General features: G+C 42.1%; 1 protein-coding gene across 1 annotated transcript in view; it reads left to right on the top strand.

Annotated features, from left to right (window-relative positions):
* The window catches only part of LOC125902183 (cadherin-2), a 170,207-nt gene that overhangs the window by 132,761 nt on the left and 17,516 nt on the right, over positions 1–19,930 (top strand). The window contains exons 6-8 of the mRNA XM_049598347.1: positions 1,331–1,512; positions 13,897–14,153; positions 16,019–16,155. Of these exons, the coding sequence (XP_049454304.1) occupies positions 1,331–1,512; positions 13,897–14,153; positions 16,019–16,155 (576 nt within the window). The remainder of the gene's footprint in view (positions 1–1,330; positions 1,513–13,896; positions 14,154–16,018; positions 16,156–19,930) is intronic.

The following is a 19,930-nucleotide window of genomic DNA, read 5'->3' as shown; positions in this document are numbered from 1 at the left end:
AACTTTGGTTTTAATTGCTCAACAAAACTGCAGGCGACAGATCAGAAACACCAGAAAATTCATTTTTTTGTCGTTCAGGTTGGAGGACTTGTGGAAGTGAGAATCCCCTGTGCATTTTAAAAAGAAATTAATTAGGACAGACAACAATCGAACACGGTGGGTGATAACTTTGGTTGCCGATGCCACTCTGATGTCTGAACTGTAATCCTGATCCTCAAAGTAGAAATAACCTCCCATTTAGTCTCGCTGTGATGTTGTCAGATTTACGGAATTCATCTAACTGTGTGTTGGCCCAGATACTGTCGTGTTGAAGTGCCGGCTATCTTTTATTCTGTCAACCCAATGTGTTTGTGCGATGTTGTTCTCTCTAACATTTACAGGTCTATCTGATTCCCTTAGCTTTAGCTGAGCAGATAACGGCTCTGTTTGAATGAGCCTGTCTGTTCTGTGTGTGCGAGCCAAATAGTGATATCTTACCGTTTCCCCTCGCTCAATTTCTATCTTACCTACCACACTTATTCTTGTCAGTGTAGCTGGTGGCCATTGTGTGTGTGTGTGTGTGTGTGTGTGTGTGTTAGGTTGAAATAAAATGGATATTTGAATTTATGTGTGCACGTGTGCTTTCTATGCAGTAATGCAAGTTCACAGATGTACTCCATATTTTCATCAGAAAGGTTCATCGGGTGAATCATAAGAGAAATGTACTGTGTATGCCTATGTAAACTGCCAAGCCAGCAGAAGGACTAATAATGTGCTGCTTTAATAGGCCCGGCACTAAAAGTAAAACCAGCATGTTTAAACATGTTGGCAGGATACATGAAAGAGCCCGTTATCTTGATTAATTCTTGTTAACGGGAAGTACTGAATGACTCAGAAACTTAAAAGTGGATGTTGGTGATGACTAGTTAGCGCATGTCATCAAGTTCAAATGTTTTGAAGGAGACAGAGAAGCTATTCTTACCTGTAATCTTTGCTTTTTCTTTATCTCCTCTGTTCCTTCTGGGTTTTTTTTCTTTTTAATCCTAGCTTCTTTTAATTTAGTTATTTTTACAGCAGGTTTTCTGGCCATATTTTACGTGGCTTTTAATAACATCTCAATGCCGGGCGCTCAAACACATACTCTGCCTTTCTCTTCTTTTATCCCTCTCCTTCATCCTTAGTTCTGTTAAATTAAATGCAGCCTTATCTCAATGAAATATTGCAAATATTGGCTCAGCACAGGTAGGGGAAGGCAATTTGAAAATGGTTCAAACGACAAAATGAAATGTTTAATGTCTCAATGAAGTGTAAAGGCTTCCCTAATGTGTGTCATCGTATGTCTCTCTCCCAGGTATGTGGTCCTTCTCCGTTTCCGAGCTGGCCATCCCCGGGGCTGAGATAGGGCGTATCTCCGCAGCCGACGCTGACCTTGGTGAGAACGCCAAGCTGGAATATACTATCCTGGAGGGGGAGACTGGGGAAACATTCAACATCACTGGAGTGAACCAAGAGGCGGTCATCACGCTCAATAAGGTGAGGGAAAGATGACAGAGACAGAGGAGGTGGACAGAAACAAAATGAGCGTGACAGAGGGGAGGAGGAAGAGGAAAGCAAACAGTTATATGAGGGAGGGGGAAGCAGAGCATGTAGGCAGAGTCTAAGGGGAAGGATATCGGATGGATCACAGCGCGGATTTTTTTAAAAAAAGTTGGAGAGTCGCCTTATCTCCTGCTCCATCCTGCTCCGATTTTGCTGCAGTACCACTCACACCAAGAATTCGGAGCATGCTCGACCCAGAATGCATCTATGTGTTGCACACACAATATTTTCTGTCAAAAATCTGCTGCTGTGAGCTTGACAGTGGAGTTTACAAAATGTTTTCAAAGGAAACTGAGTGAGTGGTGAACGGGGTGAAATCTGAGTTGAGCACGGAGCGGCCTGGAGCAGCTTCGAGCGGGCGAGTGCAGGGAACAAACAGCTCTGTGAGAGAGGAGTGGAAATTCTCACTGCTACAGTCAGCTCGCATGCTCCAGGGGTAAGGGAGCATGTGTAAAAAGGCATCGGTTTGTAGAGGTAAAAGGAAGTTAGGCAGGAGAGGAGAGGAGAGGAGAGGAAGAACAGCTGATGAGGAGGAGGAGAGGCGATGACACAGGTAATGTGGGCAGGTTTTAAGGAGAGGAGTTTTGTTTTGCCCACAGTATGAGTCAAAGCATAGCGAACAACATGTTGCCTAAGCCCATTAACCTGGAATTACCTGGATGTACACAAAGACACTGTATAAGCCTATACGATTTGACATGATTCATCTCTCAGCAGCTTTTTCAGTACGGCTTTCTAAAACAGGTGATCTATATTCATCTCACCTTTTTGTCCTTATTTGGCTCCCATCAGATGAGAGTGTTTGATGGGTTTCTGACAAATGAATTTCCTGCTCAATTCACTGTGAACCAGCCTCCCTTTTTTTTTTATCAATATTTCCATCTGTTTACAGCAAACACAATGAAGCATTCGCACAAAACTCAGTTGAAGCGTGACGCATCCAGATGCAAATGTTTGCAGCAGCTGAGTTGAATGTTATTTGCAACAAGAATGTTTTGACCAGTGTTGAGGTGTTTTGACTGCTGCCTTTCAGCAAAGGTTTTTCTCTGTGGAGCATTTGCATGTACAGAGGGATCAATGAGGCGCCGCCTTTCCATCCTGAGTTCAGCTGGCTAACAGTTTCCTTTAGTGTAATACTAGATGATTTCAATTTCAAACACTCCCGAAGCCGCCTGTCATCTTCAATAATCACATTCTTCTGAAGATGCGTGTGCACGGTGGAGGGGCGAAGAGTGCTGACACCCACTCATTACCAGTGTGGCTTGTAACAGTTCATACGTGCCTGTCTCAGGAGGATGGGAGTCTCTGTGCTCAAATGTAATGTAGACTTAATGGGGAGACGGGCATGTCTGAGATATGATGCTTTCATTTCAAATAAGCCCTACAGAAGTGCCTGAGACACTTCAATAAAAACATGCGTGCATATCTATTAATGCTGTCAGCCATCTCTCTGATCCATGGGATGCCAGTGATGAGAGGTTGTGCTTAAGTGGTCGTTGTGAAACCTGTGTAATATGAACTACACAGGGTGAGGCGGTACTAGCGGTGGGGACTTGGCTTGGGAACCTAAGGGTCACTGATTCAAGACCCTGTGCGGACTAAGTGGTAGCTGGAAAGGTCCCAGTTTGGCTCCTGGGCACTGCTGAGGTACTGTTAAGGCATGGCACTGAACCCTTAACTGCTCAGGGTGCAATCCTGTGAGACATCTCTCCTTACATTATGCATGTGTACAAGTCATATTTGTGCATGTGTGTATTTGGGCCTGTGTGTGTATGATTGCGAGGTTGTGTGCTTGAATTTCCCCTTAATTAATACAATATACCTTCTTGTTTCTTTGTTAAATGCATTCAAATGCAAGAACAGAGAGTGTGTTCTCATGTGTTTGTATGCTTGCATACACCGAATGTTTGTTTACAATAACGTCCAGGTAGAAAACCCCTGCATCACATACATAAAAACAGACGGCGCTGAGTGAACAATGTCTCAATGGGCTATTTTTAGCCACCGAGGAAAAGGCCCACCTTCAAAAATGAATATCATTTTGAGTGTACATTATATTTAGAGTATTTTTTTTTACCACTTTACCTGCCGTCAGACAGCCCTTTCCCTTTCAAAGTCACCAGACTCCATTGACAAAAACAGTCATTTTACTTTACAAAACACAGGAGTTGCTGGTCTACTGCTGTCTTGATCTGTTAATGTGTAAGGTAAAGCAGTAACAATGCTCCAAATATAACACTTAAACTGTTGACTTTCATGCTGGCACATTCGGATAATCAAAGATGCTAGCAAAGCAACACAGTACATAAGATAAGCGCAGCAGAAATGCTAGAAAGGGTGGACCACTGTTTTTAACTCAGTATCTTCAAACATTACAGTTACGGCTGAAACTGACAATAGAAATAAGCAATTTTGCTGGTTTCACATATTGCCATCTGTCTACCTGGAAGTGCTACCGCAATGTCATGTTCGGTCTATATAAAGACCAACAACTGACAAACGGGTTTGGGGCAACAGGCAGGGCAGGGAGGTCTGAAAGTATTGTTGACAATAAGAAAAACATAAAATATCACCACCTTTATCATTTCAGTTTAATGTGTTATTTTTATTATAATATGATATGTTGGAGGTTTGTAATCCCAGGAATAAAAGATCTTAGGAAAATACTGAAAAATGACCATAACATTACCCATAGACCAGGGTGGTGTCTTCCTATTCCTTGTTTTGTCAAACAATAACCCTACAAAATTTAATTTACAATGAAAAAAAAAACAGAAAACCTTTACATCTGAGATGCTGGAACCAGTAAATGTTTGCTGTTTTCAATGACTTAATTGATGAGGCGATTACTTAAAATTCCCTCCAGACATGTTTTAAGTCACATAAAGATACTCTGCTTTTTATAATAATTTGTGTCTGATATGGTATTTCCAAAAAAAGGTCAACTACCTCATAAAAAGTTCCTTAATGAGGTTTTTTACTGGGGTCTTCATCTACTCTCCTTCATTTAAGGATCCCGAATCTATGAATATGCAAATATTGTTCATTGCAAAAGTTTAACTGCTGAGCACATAATGTCTGCACCACTAAAGAGTCCATTCTCATTGTGCGCTGGAGGCTTCAAGTCATCGCCTCGCACTGCATATAGGACTGTGATCACTCAGATCTGAGGTGAGCTCAGAGAAACTTTCCCCCTTCAGCAGATGAATGTGAAAACAGCTCTGCACAAACAGCGTTCTGCACAGTGAAGGTCAAACCTGTAAGTGAAGTAACAATAAACAAACACATTTTCGAGTGGAGCGAGACTTTAAAACTCAAAAATCCTTTCAGCACTACATTCAGTCCTTTTATTGAAGAGATGGAGTCAGTTTCCTGTCTTATAGACATCGTTGACACTGCATGTCACCGCTGTACAATAACAGTGCCTTCAAAATTTGTCAGTTTTAAATTTTGCAGATAACTTTAACTTGTAAGAAAAGTCGTCAAACTCATGTGCCTATAAAATTCATCAAAAATGTGTCTGAAATGTTTCCATTTGGGAGATACCTTGTATTCAGAGACAAGAAACAATCTGCGCAAAATAACAGTGATTTGGCAAAACATTGCTATTTGTATTCAGAAGCCGTTATTGGTTTTGTCTGTTTTTACTGGTGAGTTTTGGAGTGCACAGCTATTAGTGTGTGTGTGTGTGTGTGTGTGTGTGTGTGTGTGTGTGTGTGTGTGTGTTCGTGGAGTCAGGTAGCCACGCATACAAGTGTGTGTGCACGCAGAGAGAGTGTGTGTGAATTCATCACTGTGTCAGTTCTCAGCCTTGGGTTTGTAGGATTCGTTAAAAACAATCCGCACCTGGAGGTGGTGTGTAGAGCAGGATTTTCCAAACCTGCTATGAGCTCCTTTGAAGAGAAGCAGCGAGGCAGGGAGAGGAATGGATACGGTAAAAGATGCAAGAAGAAAGAAATCGAAGGCAAGGACCCAGGAATGAGGAGAAAGAGAAGGGATGGAGAAGGAGAGAGGAGATGGAAGCACTGAGGGGGGAGTGTTAAAATGAGGTCCTGAGAGGCAGTGACAGCAGAGAGTGCAGTATAACAAGGGAGTAAAAGTATGAAGGAACCAGAAAGAGACATGCATAAAGAGAGGGAGAGAGATGCAGAGACAGCAAGAGCTGCAAAATCGGTGACAGCCAGAGAGAGAAATTAGCACAGCTAGAGACTGAGAGGCACAGGAAGGTAGAAATACCCATCCGGTACGACAAGCAGGTAAAAATGAACAAAAATAAATAATAAAAAGGAGGGGGAAAAAAAACGTAGAGATAGGGAGGCAGCTTGGCAACAACAAGACGGAATGAAGAAGTGAGAGCAGGGAGGGAAGAGGGAAAAAAAGAGCAACCTGCTGTGTGTAAAAAGGAGAGCCGATCAATTCAACATGTGCCGGGCGACGGGCGAAACGGGCAGGAAAATCACATGTAAACAAATACAGTAAACACCTCCCACCCACAGTATTCCTCCCACTGGATTCAGACTCAGCGATCTCAAAGACACAAACAAAATGTACAATTAGTATTTCAACATGGCCTCCTTCATGCTGTTTTGTGTTGCTTTAATCCCTCTACAAAGGCACCAAGAGAGGCAGAGAAAGAGATTAGACCGGCACTGCTGCTACGGGTGAAATATTAACTAAAACTGAAGACTCACAGGTTACACGTGCATTCATACTGAGTGCTCAAAAGTGGAACATATATTGAGCATTTACAGATGCTCCAAGGCACCATTTCAGAAGCCAGCTGTAGCCCCAGCAGTTTTGGGGTTGTGTGTAAAAGTGGGTATGTCACAGCAAACTCTTCGCTCTTTTTGGATGAAAAAAGATCTGACTTGAATAGGTTAAAGAGGATTTAGCTTTGCAGGGAATCCACGCACAACTAATGAAAAACATGTAAGATAGGCTACAACTAATAGAATGAAAAACAAACAAAGCGTTAAATAAGCGCTAAGCTCCCCCCTCGGTTTCCACTTCGTTAAACAAACAAAAAAAAAAGAAAGAAAGAAATGAAATAAAAACGAAACAGCCGTGCTTTTTTTAATGCGAGCATGTAAATGTTTAGGGTGTGTTAATAATGAACACGCTCCAGCGTCCATTTTCCGAAGTCAGGCGCCTTTGAAACTGTGAAGAATTTTAACAGGGGAACGCGATGATCTGTGTGCCCCCGGAGAAGGAAAGATTTCCAAGCGGAACAATTTGTGTTGCCACAGAGTTGGCCTTGACCTTGCTGGTCATCTCGCTGCTGTGGGCTGAATCTCTTTAACCATTGATCTAAGATGCACGCTCTCTCATACACACACACACACACACACACACAGGAACAGACACGCAGAACGGAGACGCACACCTACACAAGCACCAATAAACCACAGAGAGAAATATACGGATGCACACATCAACACTTGACCTTGCGGCTCCGTGTTTAAACTGTGGGGAATGAAGGAAAAAGAGCTGCAAAGGGGCGCGATCGCTGCGGCGCCGGTCCTCACCTCAGAATGATGTGTCAGATGGGAGATGGGGGATGGAGGGGGGTTTAACAGCAGATTAGGAAGAAATAGAGTCAATAGAGGGAGCTGGAGGAAGGAGTTAGTTAAAATGAGACAGAGAGAATATGTGATGACAAAATGGAGGCAGACAGAGAGAAATCAGACAGATGAAGATGAGGAAGGCGAGGGAAGACGTGCCCTATGAACAGAGGGAGGAAGAGAACGCGGTGAAGCCACAATAAAAAAGGCGAGGGTTAGGAGGGGACATGCGAGAGAAGCTGGGTCATTAACAGCCTGCAAGTCAGGGTGCCGACTGAAGCTGCCTGCTGCTTATCACTGCTTATTTACTGTCAGTCCCACAGAGACCCCCAGCAATAAAAAGATTTCTCTCCCTCCTCCATTCTTACTCTATCTTCCCCCCATCCCCACCCCCCAACCCCCTCCTCTCATCATCAGCCGCTGTCTCTCTGCATTTCATTACTCGCTCTCTCTCTGTGTCTGATCTCCCCACACATGTCCAAATATGCAGGGGCAGGGAGACACACAAGTTTAAATGCAAGTAGATGCAACACACACACACACACACACACACACACACAGGCAGAGTCTCCCCATCGCTCGCTTGCTTGCCTCGTCCTCGCTCTGGTTTGTGTCTGGAGGCCATGTCAGACAGTGTGTGTTGTTTGTCTGTGGCTCTGACTCAACCCAGGTCTGCCTCATTCTAATTCACACACACACACACACACACACACATATCCAGGAGGATACATCAGCCACATAGTAACACACACACACGCACACGCACACGCACACACACACACACACACACTATTCATCTATTCATTTTAAATTCCTATGTATTTTTTTTTTTGTCATTTTACAGTCTTTCATTCTTCTTTTTTCCCCCTGACCGGTCAGCTCCGCTCCACTCCACTTATTTACTTATTACATATTGCTGATAATGAATGTACATATTGCTGCTAATAGATTTTTGATACAGCATGTGAACAAGGCCGCAGTGTAAGTAGCAGGTAATTGAAGAATTAGCATAACACTCACCAGTACAGTAGCTCCTTGACATTGCTCTGCAGCAGTGCCCCCTAATGGCCAGAGGCTAACATTCATGGCAGCCCCTAACTTGTGGCTGTTGGTTGAGGTTTCCCTTGAAATCAATCAACTAATCAACAGCTAATCAACCGCTACAATGAGAGGCAATTAGAAGAAAAGGAGTAGACATAGAGAGTCATGTCATCAGCTGATGGACGCAGATATTTAACATGCAAATCAGACACGTGGTGATTTAATAAAGGCTCGGTGTGTGTTTTGATTGTGCATTTCTAGCCACTGATGTAGCAAGGGAACTTTCAAAACAAACTAGGATAATGCCCTGATTTCACAACACCTCATTACACATGTATACTGAATTTAATAGCATAGTCGGATCACTAGATACAGCGCAAGGCATGTCACAACATCATTAATACGAATCCAGCAGTATCCCAATTCAGGAGGTTCCCTTTTGAGGTATGTTTTCGGGGTGCTGTGAGCTGTGTAAGCCTGCTATTTGTGCGCCTTTCATTCCTCTTACCTGGGGGACAAGCTAGCTCGCGCATGTGTCAGTTTGCCGTTATTATTTCCATATGCTCTCACTTAAAACGGCTGGCTAATCCTCGGTCACACGCCAGCAGCGCGCCCAGGATTATCTGTGTTTGTTTTCTCACGCGGAGGAGAGATTGTGTTAATCTCCTCAGAGGGAAAAAGAGAGAGAGAGAGAGAAAGATGGAGAGAGGGAGAGACAGAGGAAAAAGAGAGACCAATGTCTTGCTCGTAAGTTAAAAAAAGGAAGACATGGGACATCTGAGAGTGAAATAAGACAGAAGACAAGAGACAAGTGACAGAGGGAAGGAAAGGCGGCAGAGGAAGAACAAAGTCAAAAGGGAGATTTAGAAGAGTCTTTGTTCTCTCAACTCTGCAGTTGTGCTTGTTGGCAGAAATGTCCAAAGCTGCGTTTGTCATCAGACAAATGTGATGTATGATCTTGATTTAGAATGCACAATATCAAGAAAGAACTCAAGCTGCCAAGGACAGCAGGGTGCTGAACGCGCACAAGCACACACGCCACAGACCAAATACTACACACACTCTGGTGCACAAACACTTTTTCGTAGGTGAGCACAAGTGTGTAACCTTTTGATTTTACATCTTTTATTGAAGAGTCAGGGAGAGGTACCACCTCTGTGATTTGAAGTCTCGCCCTCCAGTAATGTACATTTACTGTAACGCATACACACATTCACACATTCACACACACACTTCCTCAATAGAGCATGCATGCCTATGGGTCGGCCTCTCTGAGAGGAGATGTATTATGTATCGCCAGTCTAGCATGCAGGTTAGCTAATTAATTTCTGCTAACTGTGAAGCGAATTTAAAAGGGAAATTGTATAGAGAAATTTGAATTTCAAAAAGGACATTGGGAGCATCACAGGACAAGAGAAGGTTACACTTGTAAAACGTGTGTGTGTGTGTGTGTGTGTGTCTGTGCGTGCATGTGTGTGTGTGTGTAGGAGGAAAGTAATATTAACTACAGATAAGGCAGAGTGTAAGCATGTACTGGCCTATGTAATATACTTTCAAGGGCTGAAACTAACTTTTCATCAGTGTCAATAATTTGTGTTTTTCCACTTTGAAAGATTTATGTCTGGTATAGGTTGAAAAAAAATCACAATGTTCCAGAGCCCAGAATTAAGTCTTTATATTTCTCGCTTTGCCCAATCAACACTACAAAGGAGAAACATATTTAATACAGTGATATAAAACACAGAAAGTCGCAAATGTTTGAGAAGCTTGAACCAGTTAATTTCTGGCATTTCATCATTTTAATGTTTAATCAACTATAAAGGTTGTTGATTAATTTTCAGTTAACTAAGCAGACAACTAATCAATTGTCATTCAAGCACTTGCACTTACACATCTTTTCGGCATTTGTTTGTGTGATTAAAATCGTGTGAAAGAGAGATGGAAGAAGTCAGAAGAACAGAGTGTGTTTGAAGGGTAATTTAACACCAGTAAACACATACAGTCAAGTTATTTTCCTTTTTACAGAGAAAAAAAATGTTACCTGTCATCTAGACCCCTCCAAAAAATTTGTGATATATGACAAACCATGGGATGCAGTGCTCCCATATTTTAAGGGAATGTCACATCCAGCCCCCACAAACACATCCATGCAGTAGAAATACTGCCTCTACTTCTTGTAAGCTCGTAGTTTGACCAGTGTTTCCATGTTCGTGGCAATTGTACACCCTCCCTATCACTCATTCCGTTTTCTGTCACTCACTGCTGCCTCTGCTACCTCAGCTAAAGCCTCGCTAAGCTAATGTTAAGCTAGCGGTTCAAACAGCTCTGAACCACAGTCTTGGCTTTTCTTTGGGGGGGACTAAGGTCAATATCGCTGCTTTCAGTTTCAGCCCATAAGGAAGATGCTTTGTAAGTGGATGGTATAGAGGTTTTCATGAAAGGGGGGGGGATAGGATCCAGCGACCCCACGACCCCACGACCCTCAAGAGGATAAGCAGTTATGAAAATGGATGGATGGATATTACATTTGTTTTAAAATATACCTTAGTTTGACATGCATGAGAAATCCCAAATTAATCTCTTTAAACGTGCCGCTTAATTCTTTGAGCAGCACATGGTCACATGGTCAGGCGGCACATCATGTGTTGGTGGGTAGGGTTGTAGAACTAACTGGTCATATGTGCAGGTGGTGGGGTGTGTGTGGTATTGTACGTCACGACCTGTGCAGTACCCATGTGGGATGCTGTGCTGGTGTGTCAGGGTTCAAATACACAATTTTTTGAAATTGTGAGAAAGCCTGTAAAACTCTTTTAAGTTGCTCTTTAAGGCATGTGTGCGTGCATGGAAGTTTCACATAACCAGTTTCAGAACATGTCGACTAAATGTCTTGACAATAAGCCTTTGGGGGCACGGCCAATATATCGATGGTTCTGGTGCAGCCAGCGTGTGCCGGTCATTTCAGCTACGCTCTATAAACAGATATCTGCATATAAGTACAGATTTTTAAAAAAAAAGGCTAATAAAAAGCTAAATCACCATCAGACAATTCAAAGTTCCTAGGCTCATTTTGTCCAGTTTGTTCCTCCTCTTTTGCTCTCCACACTGATTGTTTACCGGCCGCTCAAAAACAACAAACACACTACAAACAGAAACCAGAACACTTCCAATACCTAAATCTTGTGCTGTTGCCTGTGGATTCTGCATACATGTGTGTATCTCTTTATAGAGATTACACATGAGCCACCACAGCACTTATGTATGTGTGTGTGTGTGTGTGTGTGTATTAAAATGTTTGTGAGGAATTTTCACATACATCCACACATGTGCACCAGACAGAAAAACAGTAAAACACATAAAAACAGTTGAGACACTGTGTGATAAGTGCCTCTTGTACAGGCGAATGAGAGAGAAGGATGAGTGTATGCGTTGCGGTCTGTAAGAGCCGGCCGATGTCGCACACACACAAGGGGGAGAACGGTGGGTGGGGGATGCGTGTGGGGGTGGGTGATGGAGTGTGTGAGGTGGCGAAGGAGGGGAAGCGGAGTGATGGAGTGCTGGATGGAGGGAGGGCGGGGGTGATGAGTGTGTGCTCACAGTGTAAGTGACACCTCTCCTCCTCAGACAGATTGTCTCTCCCTCCCTGTAATGGGGACCCCGTTAGAAAACCTTTTTCCCTCCATCTACCCACCTCAACCCCCGTCTACACACACACAGACTCTCATCTCCCCAGACAATCCTTCTTGTTTATTTATCTTTTCTGCAGAGATATTGCCCAAATTGCCCACATTTTGATGTCTTTCAATTCGCCCTTTTCTCTGCATAATCTTTAATCAATCTTCACCTCTTTCTAAAACTGCTGATTTTCTGTGGAGCAGTTTACTCTGGTTTACAGCTCAGAGAGAGGGAAGAAAAGAGATGGAGAAATAGAAAAAGAGAGATCAGAAAGGAAAGAGAGAGTGCGAGCGAGAGGATATCAATATTCTCACTGCCGCTGGGATCCTCAGAATGATTTTTTTTTTCCTGTTTGAATCTGACAGCAAATATTCCGCATAGCCAGGGAGCCTATTTATCCTCTGTCCAACATGGTTCTCTGTGCCAATCACACTGAGAGGATTCATATGCACACTTACTTTAAGGACACACACATACTGACCACGGATCTGAGGAGACAAAGACTCAAAAGAACCACTTGTACTTGCAAACAAGCCCACACACCAATACTTCAAACAGGTATTTTGAGCCCAGACCCAAACATGTTGCATTTCTGAAATGCAATCAACAGCAGGTGGATGTTAGTGTGTGTGTGTGTGTGTGTGTGTGTGTGTGTGTATGTGTGAGACAGTGGATGTATGTGATTACCTGTATATGTACCTCTGCCCTCACTAACAATCATCTCGGCAAACCCGATCAGAGGCTATCTCTTGGCTTCAGAGCTGGCCTCGCTGGTGGGAGTTCGGCACGCAATCACACAGACACCTCAGACAAATAGGCTTCATAACTTCTCTGCAACAAACAGTCACTGGGGCCCGAGCCTTATCCCAAATGAAATCTCTTCTACCTGTGTAGATTCAAGGATACAAAGGAATTTTTAACGCTTCTCATAGCCAGCTACGAGTCTCCATGGTGATAGTGGAGTCGCCATAGAGATGGAGATGATGTTCCAAACAAGGGCCCTTTTATGAAAAACTGCGTGGTTCTGTTTTCAATTTCAACGTAGGAATTGCTCATTGCTCATGGCAACTATTTCTCGCTTCCACCAATCTGTAGCACCTCTGAAAGTGAAATCCATTCTGTATGTTCACAAGGAAAAAAGTTTGTCCAAGATTCACTCCCACAATGTTTCACAAGGTCTGATGCTACTCCTACCAACATGTGTGTAACATTCTAACAAAACACACTACCTGCCAGGTATCCACCAACACATTTCCAAGTGTGTTGCCAACTCTGCAGCACCAAACAATGCTGGAGCTAGATAAAACGTTCAATGCAAATATCCCAAGTAGCTCATGCTTACATCCATCTGTGCTGCATGTAGATAGCGGCACTAATCTTACATAACTCCTACGAGCACAGGCAACAACATTCAACTTCCTGCCAGTAAACCCTACAGCTACGTATCCTCTAGTCTTATGATGTCAAGAATATCTCAACATCAACTCCTAGCATATCAAACCAACATTCAAACATGTAGTTACTTCAATGAGAGTGTCAACGCTTTCAGCATCAGGAATCTCATTGGCAATGCTGTAACATCAACACCTCATGAATGTCTTTTCCTACTTCACACAAATCCCACCATCTAAGCATCCACCCACAACAACCTTCAAAGTAACACTTCAAAACTCCAAACGCCACACCATGTAAGGTACCCGTGGTATTATTTACTCTAAATCATCCTCAGCTGAGTTTGGATGTGACCACTCTCTAGCCTCAGCGAGCTCTTATCTGTAGGAATAATTCATTATTTGCCATCTCTCTGCTTTTGATATGTAATTTAGCAGTCATCTGTGGAAAATTTAGTGTGAGAATTGGACCAAATGAAAGCACAAGACAGTTCATTGGATCAGATGTGACATTTGCATAATTTCTTGCTACTTAAAAGTGTCACCATTACTCATTTCACAGTAAGTGCATATCTAAACTTAAGATGATTATAAACTTCTACAATCAATTTTTTAACCCTACTTACTATCCCCTCTCCATTCTCTCCCCCCAGCCGGTTGACTATGAGAGCCGGAGCTCCTACTCCTTCTCTGTGGAGGTCCTCAACCCCATAGTGGATCCTCGCTTCTTGCGTCGAGGCCCCTTCAAGGATCGAGCCTCCATCAGAGTAGCAGTGTTGGATGCAGATGAGCCTCCAAGGTTCTCCCGAGCTCGATACCACATGGATGTGTCTGAAAACTGCCCACCTGCCTGCACTGTGGGCCGGGTCAGCGCTGTCGACCCAGATACTGGTCTTACTAATAATATCAGGTACAGTAATCAGCTTTATCCTAATGTAGCGTATAGAACTTCATATATTCCTATAAATTTAGCTAATACAGATTTGTGTGGCTGAAGTCAGATAATGCTGATTTACCTTTCACTGTGTCCCTTATTACACTATTTATTAAGGTTTGGGGACAACCTAGTATTGAACAAATTTTGGGGGGAAAAAATGCTAATTTGATTTCTTGCTGAGAGTTAGTGAACCAACTCACCTGGCTGTTTTTGTACGTGTTAAACAACAAGATATAATGTGAAAATAGTGAGGTTTAGAGGTGCTTGTAGATGTTTTGTTGCCTTTTGATAGAGCCAAGTTAGCTGTGTCCTCCTCTTTCCAGTCTTTGTGCTAAGCTAAGCTAGAATTTTAGTTTGAAACATTTAAAAATATACTAGCATTATCACCAGACTGTGAAGAAGTAACAGTTTTGATGTTATATGTATTGTGCTGCAGAGATATCTACTGAAATGAGCATGCTAACCAGCTGGCCGGTCCTGTCTTGTAATGCCACTTGTATCTCAGGAGGTGATAGTGAGTCACTGCAGCGTCCAGTCTGCTCTTAGTCCAACTTGAGAGGACAAATACGTCAAGTCCAGTATTTGTTTTTGTTGTTAGGTTAATCTTTTCATGTCCTCAACTTTCTTGTCCGTAACTGACAATCAACAATCAGAATTTGTGAGGTCTGAAATCCAGGATGCTGGTGTGGAGGTCATCCACTTCAGGCCTAGGCTAAGCTATCTTGCTGACTTGCTGAATTCATCACTTGTTCAAGTCTGTGATCTGAAATTTCAATCCAGGCACTGGTTAATGCTAAAATATGTCCACAGACACAGAATCCGAGGTCTGAAACTCAAAAAAATCCAAAATCCATTGTTTTTCAGCGAAGACTTTTGAAAAGCTGAGACACATGATGCACAGACAGTGCATCTAACATTCCAAATGGTATCAATATATGGTTTTAATGTGGCTGTTTCTTGCGGCTACAGTCTTGCCTTAACTACCACATGGGAAGATTATTAGGCTTTCATTGGTGTGGTTGAATTCTGTGTAATCTTGCCCTGCTGCCAGTCAGTAGTTGGCTTTGAGGTGAAACGCTGCCCCTGTGGCCAGGTATTACACATTGCAACTTTAAGTATTCAGATAATTTTATCCACAACAGATAAGTTTCAGTGTTAAATGAAAAATAACCCATGCTGGTGCTGAGTTGTCTTAGTTTATTTAATGTTTTAGAGGCCAGGATTTGGGTTTGTTTTCCTAATATTGAATGTTTTCAGTGAAGGGTATATAGTTTTTGGACTGAAATTTGTATGCAGCTCTTCAACAAAAAGAAATAAGACACAACAGCAAGAGCAAACCAAATAAACATAAGCCAACCAAATGCCAACTTAGCGTTCTCTTGAGCCGACAGTAACCACATAAGTTTTTGAGGTCCAATCCTTTCACTTCTGTTTGCAGTAGGTTTTGTCTGGCGAGTTATTTGCCTGTAACAACCACAGAAAACCGTGTCCCAATTAGCACCGGCAAAAGTGCTAAGTGTGACTGTGTGGGAAGGAATGATAGTTGGTATATTCATAGAGATATTTAGATAATCAGTGGCACTTCAAAAGAGCTGCTATCAGCTGTGATAATCTCCCTATATTAATTCTTTGGCCATTTGAATGCAGACTTCCTTATCACTTCCTCACACACTTGCCCTGTGTGCTTCTTTCACTCTGCACCCCACTGCCATCTCTGCTTGCTTTTTCCCTTCACTTATTCTTTCTATACTTCTCTCGGCCCCTTCCTCATTTCACTTACATTCACCTTTTCTCAACACAACTATCTTTCTCCTTCTACCCCCCTTTCTCCTCTGCAGGTTCTCCATTGATCCTCAGTCAGACCCGGAGGCTCTGTTTCGTATCACCCCAGACACCGGCCTCATTACCACAGCCATGGAGCTGGACCGGGAGCGTGACCATTGGCACAACATTACTGTCATTGCCACCCAGAGAGGTCAGAGGTTGCTCTTTGTACAGCACTTGAAAGAGCAATGTTTTGGATTCATAGGATTTAGTGGCATCTAGCAAAGAAGATTGCAGATTGCTGCCAGTTAGACTTCTACCATGTGCTAAGCATGAGCTGTTGCTTAGGATTCCTTCAGTGTTTACTGTTCAGGAGGTTTTTACTGGGACTTGAATTATCCACAGAGGTCTCCTCCTCTCCAAAACAAGCAGACTCAGTGATTTCAACTAGTAAAAACACTGAACAAAGCAGCCTCATGTTGCAAATCAGTGTTTTCCAATGCTGTTCAGCCTGTCTGCGACAAGCACCGCCTAATGTGTGCTCACTTTTTTTCTGATCCAGACCTATGGGAGGTTTTTACCAGGAGCTGAATAATTGTAGTGGAATAAAGAGACTCAAAACACATAGGATTGGACATTTGAGGGTTTAATCATGAGAAAGCCAATGAATTGGTACATCATGACAATTTATAGTGTCTGACAAACAAGCAGTATCAGTTGATACATCTACAAGCTTTCCAATACACATTAAAAGGTGTTTCCTGTCACTCAAGCTACTGTTTCCTTATATTCAGATAACCAGCTCTGGGAACAATTGCTTCTCCACACCAACCCAAATTTGGTCAGAGTCATGTCAGGTCATCTGGCTTAAGTCACGTCAGGCAATTTACACTATAAGAATTTATGTCAGGTCATCTACACTATATTGTCCGTAAAGGTCTCCTTCTCTCCAAAACAAATGGACCTAGTCATTTAAACTGGTAAAAACACAGATTAAATCAGTTTCACGTCACAAATCAGTGTTTCTGTGGTGCTGTTCAGCACATCGAGATGCGCCACCAGCCCAGCACCCACTGATGTGTGCTCACCTTTTTTTCCCCTGATAACTTAAAATTCAGACATTCAGGAGGTTTTTACTAGGAGCCAAGTTATTCACAGATCTTTTCCTTTCCAAAACAAATAGATCTGGTGAATTAAACCTGTAAAAACTCTGAATAAAGCAGTTTTACATTAAGAATACTACCAACACGAAACGTAATTGGCCCTTTCTAGAGCCAGTGTTTGGTTTGTCCACTCTAGGCTACTCTAAAAATGACATGGCATACTCTGTGGACAAGGACTTGCTCTCTATGTAAATATAAACGGTTCAGTCTAAGGTAACAAAAACACAATACCTCTGATACTCAGGTGATTAAACACTAAAGAAAACATACTTATTAAATTATATTCCATTTCTGCCAATATATCCCTCGACATCCTACACACTGGACCTTTAACACTGAGACATCCCTGGAGATTGTCCATTGGATCTTTTATTTAGAGCCAAAACTCTTCAATGAAACAACATTTTACCACCACTGACACCTGCACCCACTGATGAGCATGTGGGTGTAAGAGGTTTAAGGAAGTGTAAACTGTAAATTGCACAGTATCTGAAAAGCACAGTATCCAGTGTGTGATGCAGTTCACTAAGCGGCTTAGCTCTCGAATCATCAAGCCATGAGGGGAATGCTGTTTGGCGCCACAAATAGTTTGTTACAGCTTGCCTGAGGATCAATTGATCTATACTGTGTGAGTTATCTGATGCTGTGATAGATCTCTTCTCATAAGGATTCAACTGGAAACAAAGAATTAAAGCAACAAATCGAACACAACCAGTGCTTTACAGGCACACTACAGCTGCGAGGGAGAACAGTAAATAACCTTTCACTTTGCAGGCAAGGAAATTTTTACAAACTGAGGCACTCCACAGGTTGTTTTTGAGTCGTGAAAACACCACAAATGACCAGAAATGAAGATAAAAGCACAATCACAAGGTCCATTCAGTCACTGTTCTGGAGCTTTCACTCATGATCAAGGTGAGGTTGCTTTGTCAACTACTTGTTTCAGGGCCTGGGATAAACTTTGAAACAAAGTTGAGATGCTTTTTTATTAATAAATCAAGAAGTGCTGGTGTTGACCCTGTCAAGAACATTAATTCATAGTGGCAAAACCCCATAAGCCATTTGGAGAGTCCCCTCGAGAGCCATAGTTGTGGCCTTGACAGTGAGGGGATGGTAGAGAGCATAGACTGCATGAGAAACAAGACACATAATGCAGTTTGGTCTCAAGGATAAGCCTGGCAATATTGTATATTTTTGTTATTGTCTACAAATGCACGAAAAGACCAAAACTAACAATGTGCGGGTGCATCTCTAAATACTTTCTGACTTCCCTAATCTGTCTGTGGCACTCATTCCCCAAATCATTGTTTCTTATTGAAAAAAAAGGGTCATAAATATATAGTTTCATTTTTTTAACGGCTGAATAATCTCCTGAAACAGCTGGGCAATGTACTTTTTAGCAAACATTGCATGAAGAAGAAAAAATTGTGTGCATTTGTTGAGGACTATTTTCAGCCGTGGATTAACACACATCACATATCACACATACTCTCATGAGTATTCATACCAGCAGGTGTATCTAGGACTAACTCAAACTACTCTACACGTAGAGATGTTCCGATACCATTTTTCCCGCCCAGTATACCTGAACTTGCATAATGGCCGATACCGATCCAGTACCATTGCGTTAAAAAGAAATGTTTCAAAGCTGTATACTACTAACCCTATGGATGTAAAATGATTGCTATCATCATTGTATGCCATGGCTGAAGTTAAACCCTTTGTAAAATATGAACAAATACATGCAGAGAATTCCACAGAAATTGCCAAATTGCTTACATTTTGCCCGTTGCTAATGTTATTTTATTTTCCAGCAATCAGTTCTTCTTCACCACTTTTAAACAGTAGTTGCCAGTGGCTGCATAGTGTAACTTGCTATGTAGGCTGCTGTTTTAGAGCGGTGAAGAAGAACACATTTCCAGGAAAACACCTGTTTTATCTGGGTGCGAAACTTCTTTGAAGTTTATTAATAATTTAGACTTGCGTACTTGCTGATACACGATCCAGCGTTTAAGGCGGTATCAGACGCATTTCTGATACTGGTATCATTATCAAAATAAAGCAAGGTGTGGCCTGATGTTTGTGTTGTACAGCAAGGGAGCTCTATGGCACAGAGGAAAAAAATATATCAGACTTTGGATACACACGCAATTCTTGTTAATAGGATCAATTCATTATTTAATTTGTCCTTTAATGGGATTTTTTGACAACAAGAAAAAAATATATAATATCATCGGATCGCCTATCCTCAAAATGTCCTTCAGCCAAGACCTTCCTCGTCAACAAATGATTATCTTAATCATTTGTTGACGAGGAAGGTCTTGGCTGTAAATTCAAGTCTCATCCTTTGTTTGAACTTACCTGGCATTAAAGGCTGTCTCTCTGAAGGTAGAAGTATGATGATATTTTAGTATATTACATAGACACAGAAGACTGCTGTATACATCACAATTTCTTCCAATAATAAGTTATTTTCTTTTAATCCAAACTAGGATCTCTAGTTAATTAGTTTTTGTGCCTAAACCAAACCAAACATTAGCCATAGTTTTGGCAGATCAGATAATTGTCATATGCGTTTTAGAAGGCACTGACAAATGATGTCTTTCTGTTGAAAGTGGTGCCAGATCAGCAAATGCTCATTCATTTATTGGTCATTTTGGAAGGCAATGACAAACAACTTCTTTTCTTGTTCAGTCTTTAGGATTTTTTTAAACTTAACACCAACCTCCTGCTAAATCCTGGCTGAATTCTTATAGTCATTCTTGGCAGGCAACAAGCTATTATTTGGATTTCCTACGCAGCCCTAAAACAAAAACCTCAATC

This window comes from Epinephelus fuscoguttatus, linkage group LG15, assembly GCF_011397635.1.
Source record: "Epinephelus fuscoguttatus linkage group LG15, E.fuscoguttatus.final_Chr_v1".
In the NCBI taxonomy this organism is placed as follows: Eukaryota; Metazoa; Chordata; class Actinopteri; order Perciformes; family Serranidae; genus Epinephelus; species Epinephelus fuscoguttatus.
Note: the sequence above shows the minus strand (reverse complement) of the source record. Positions and strands in the feature narration are given on the sequence as shown.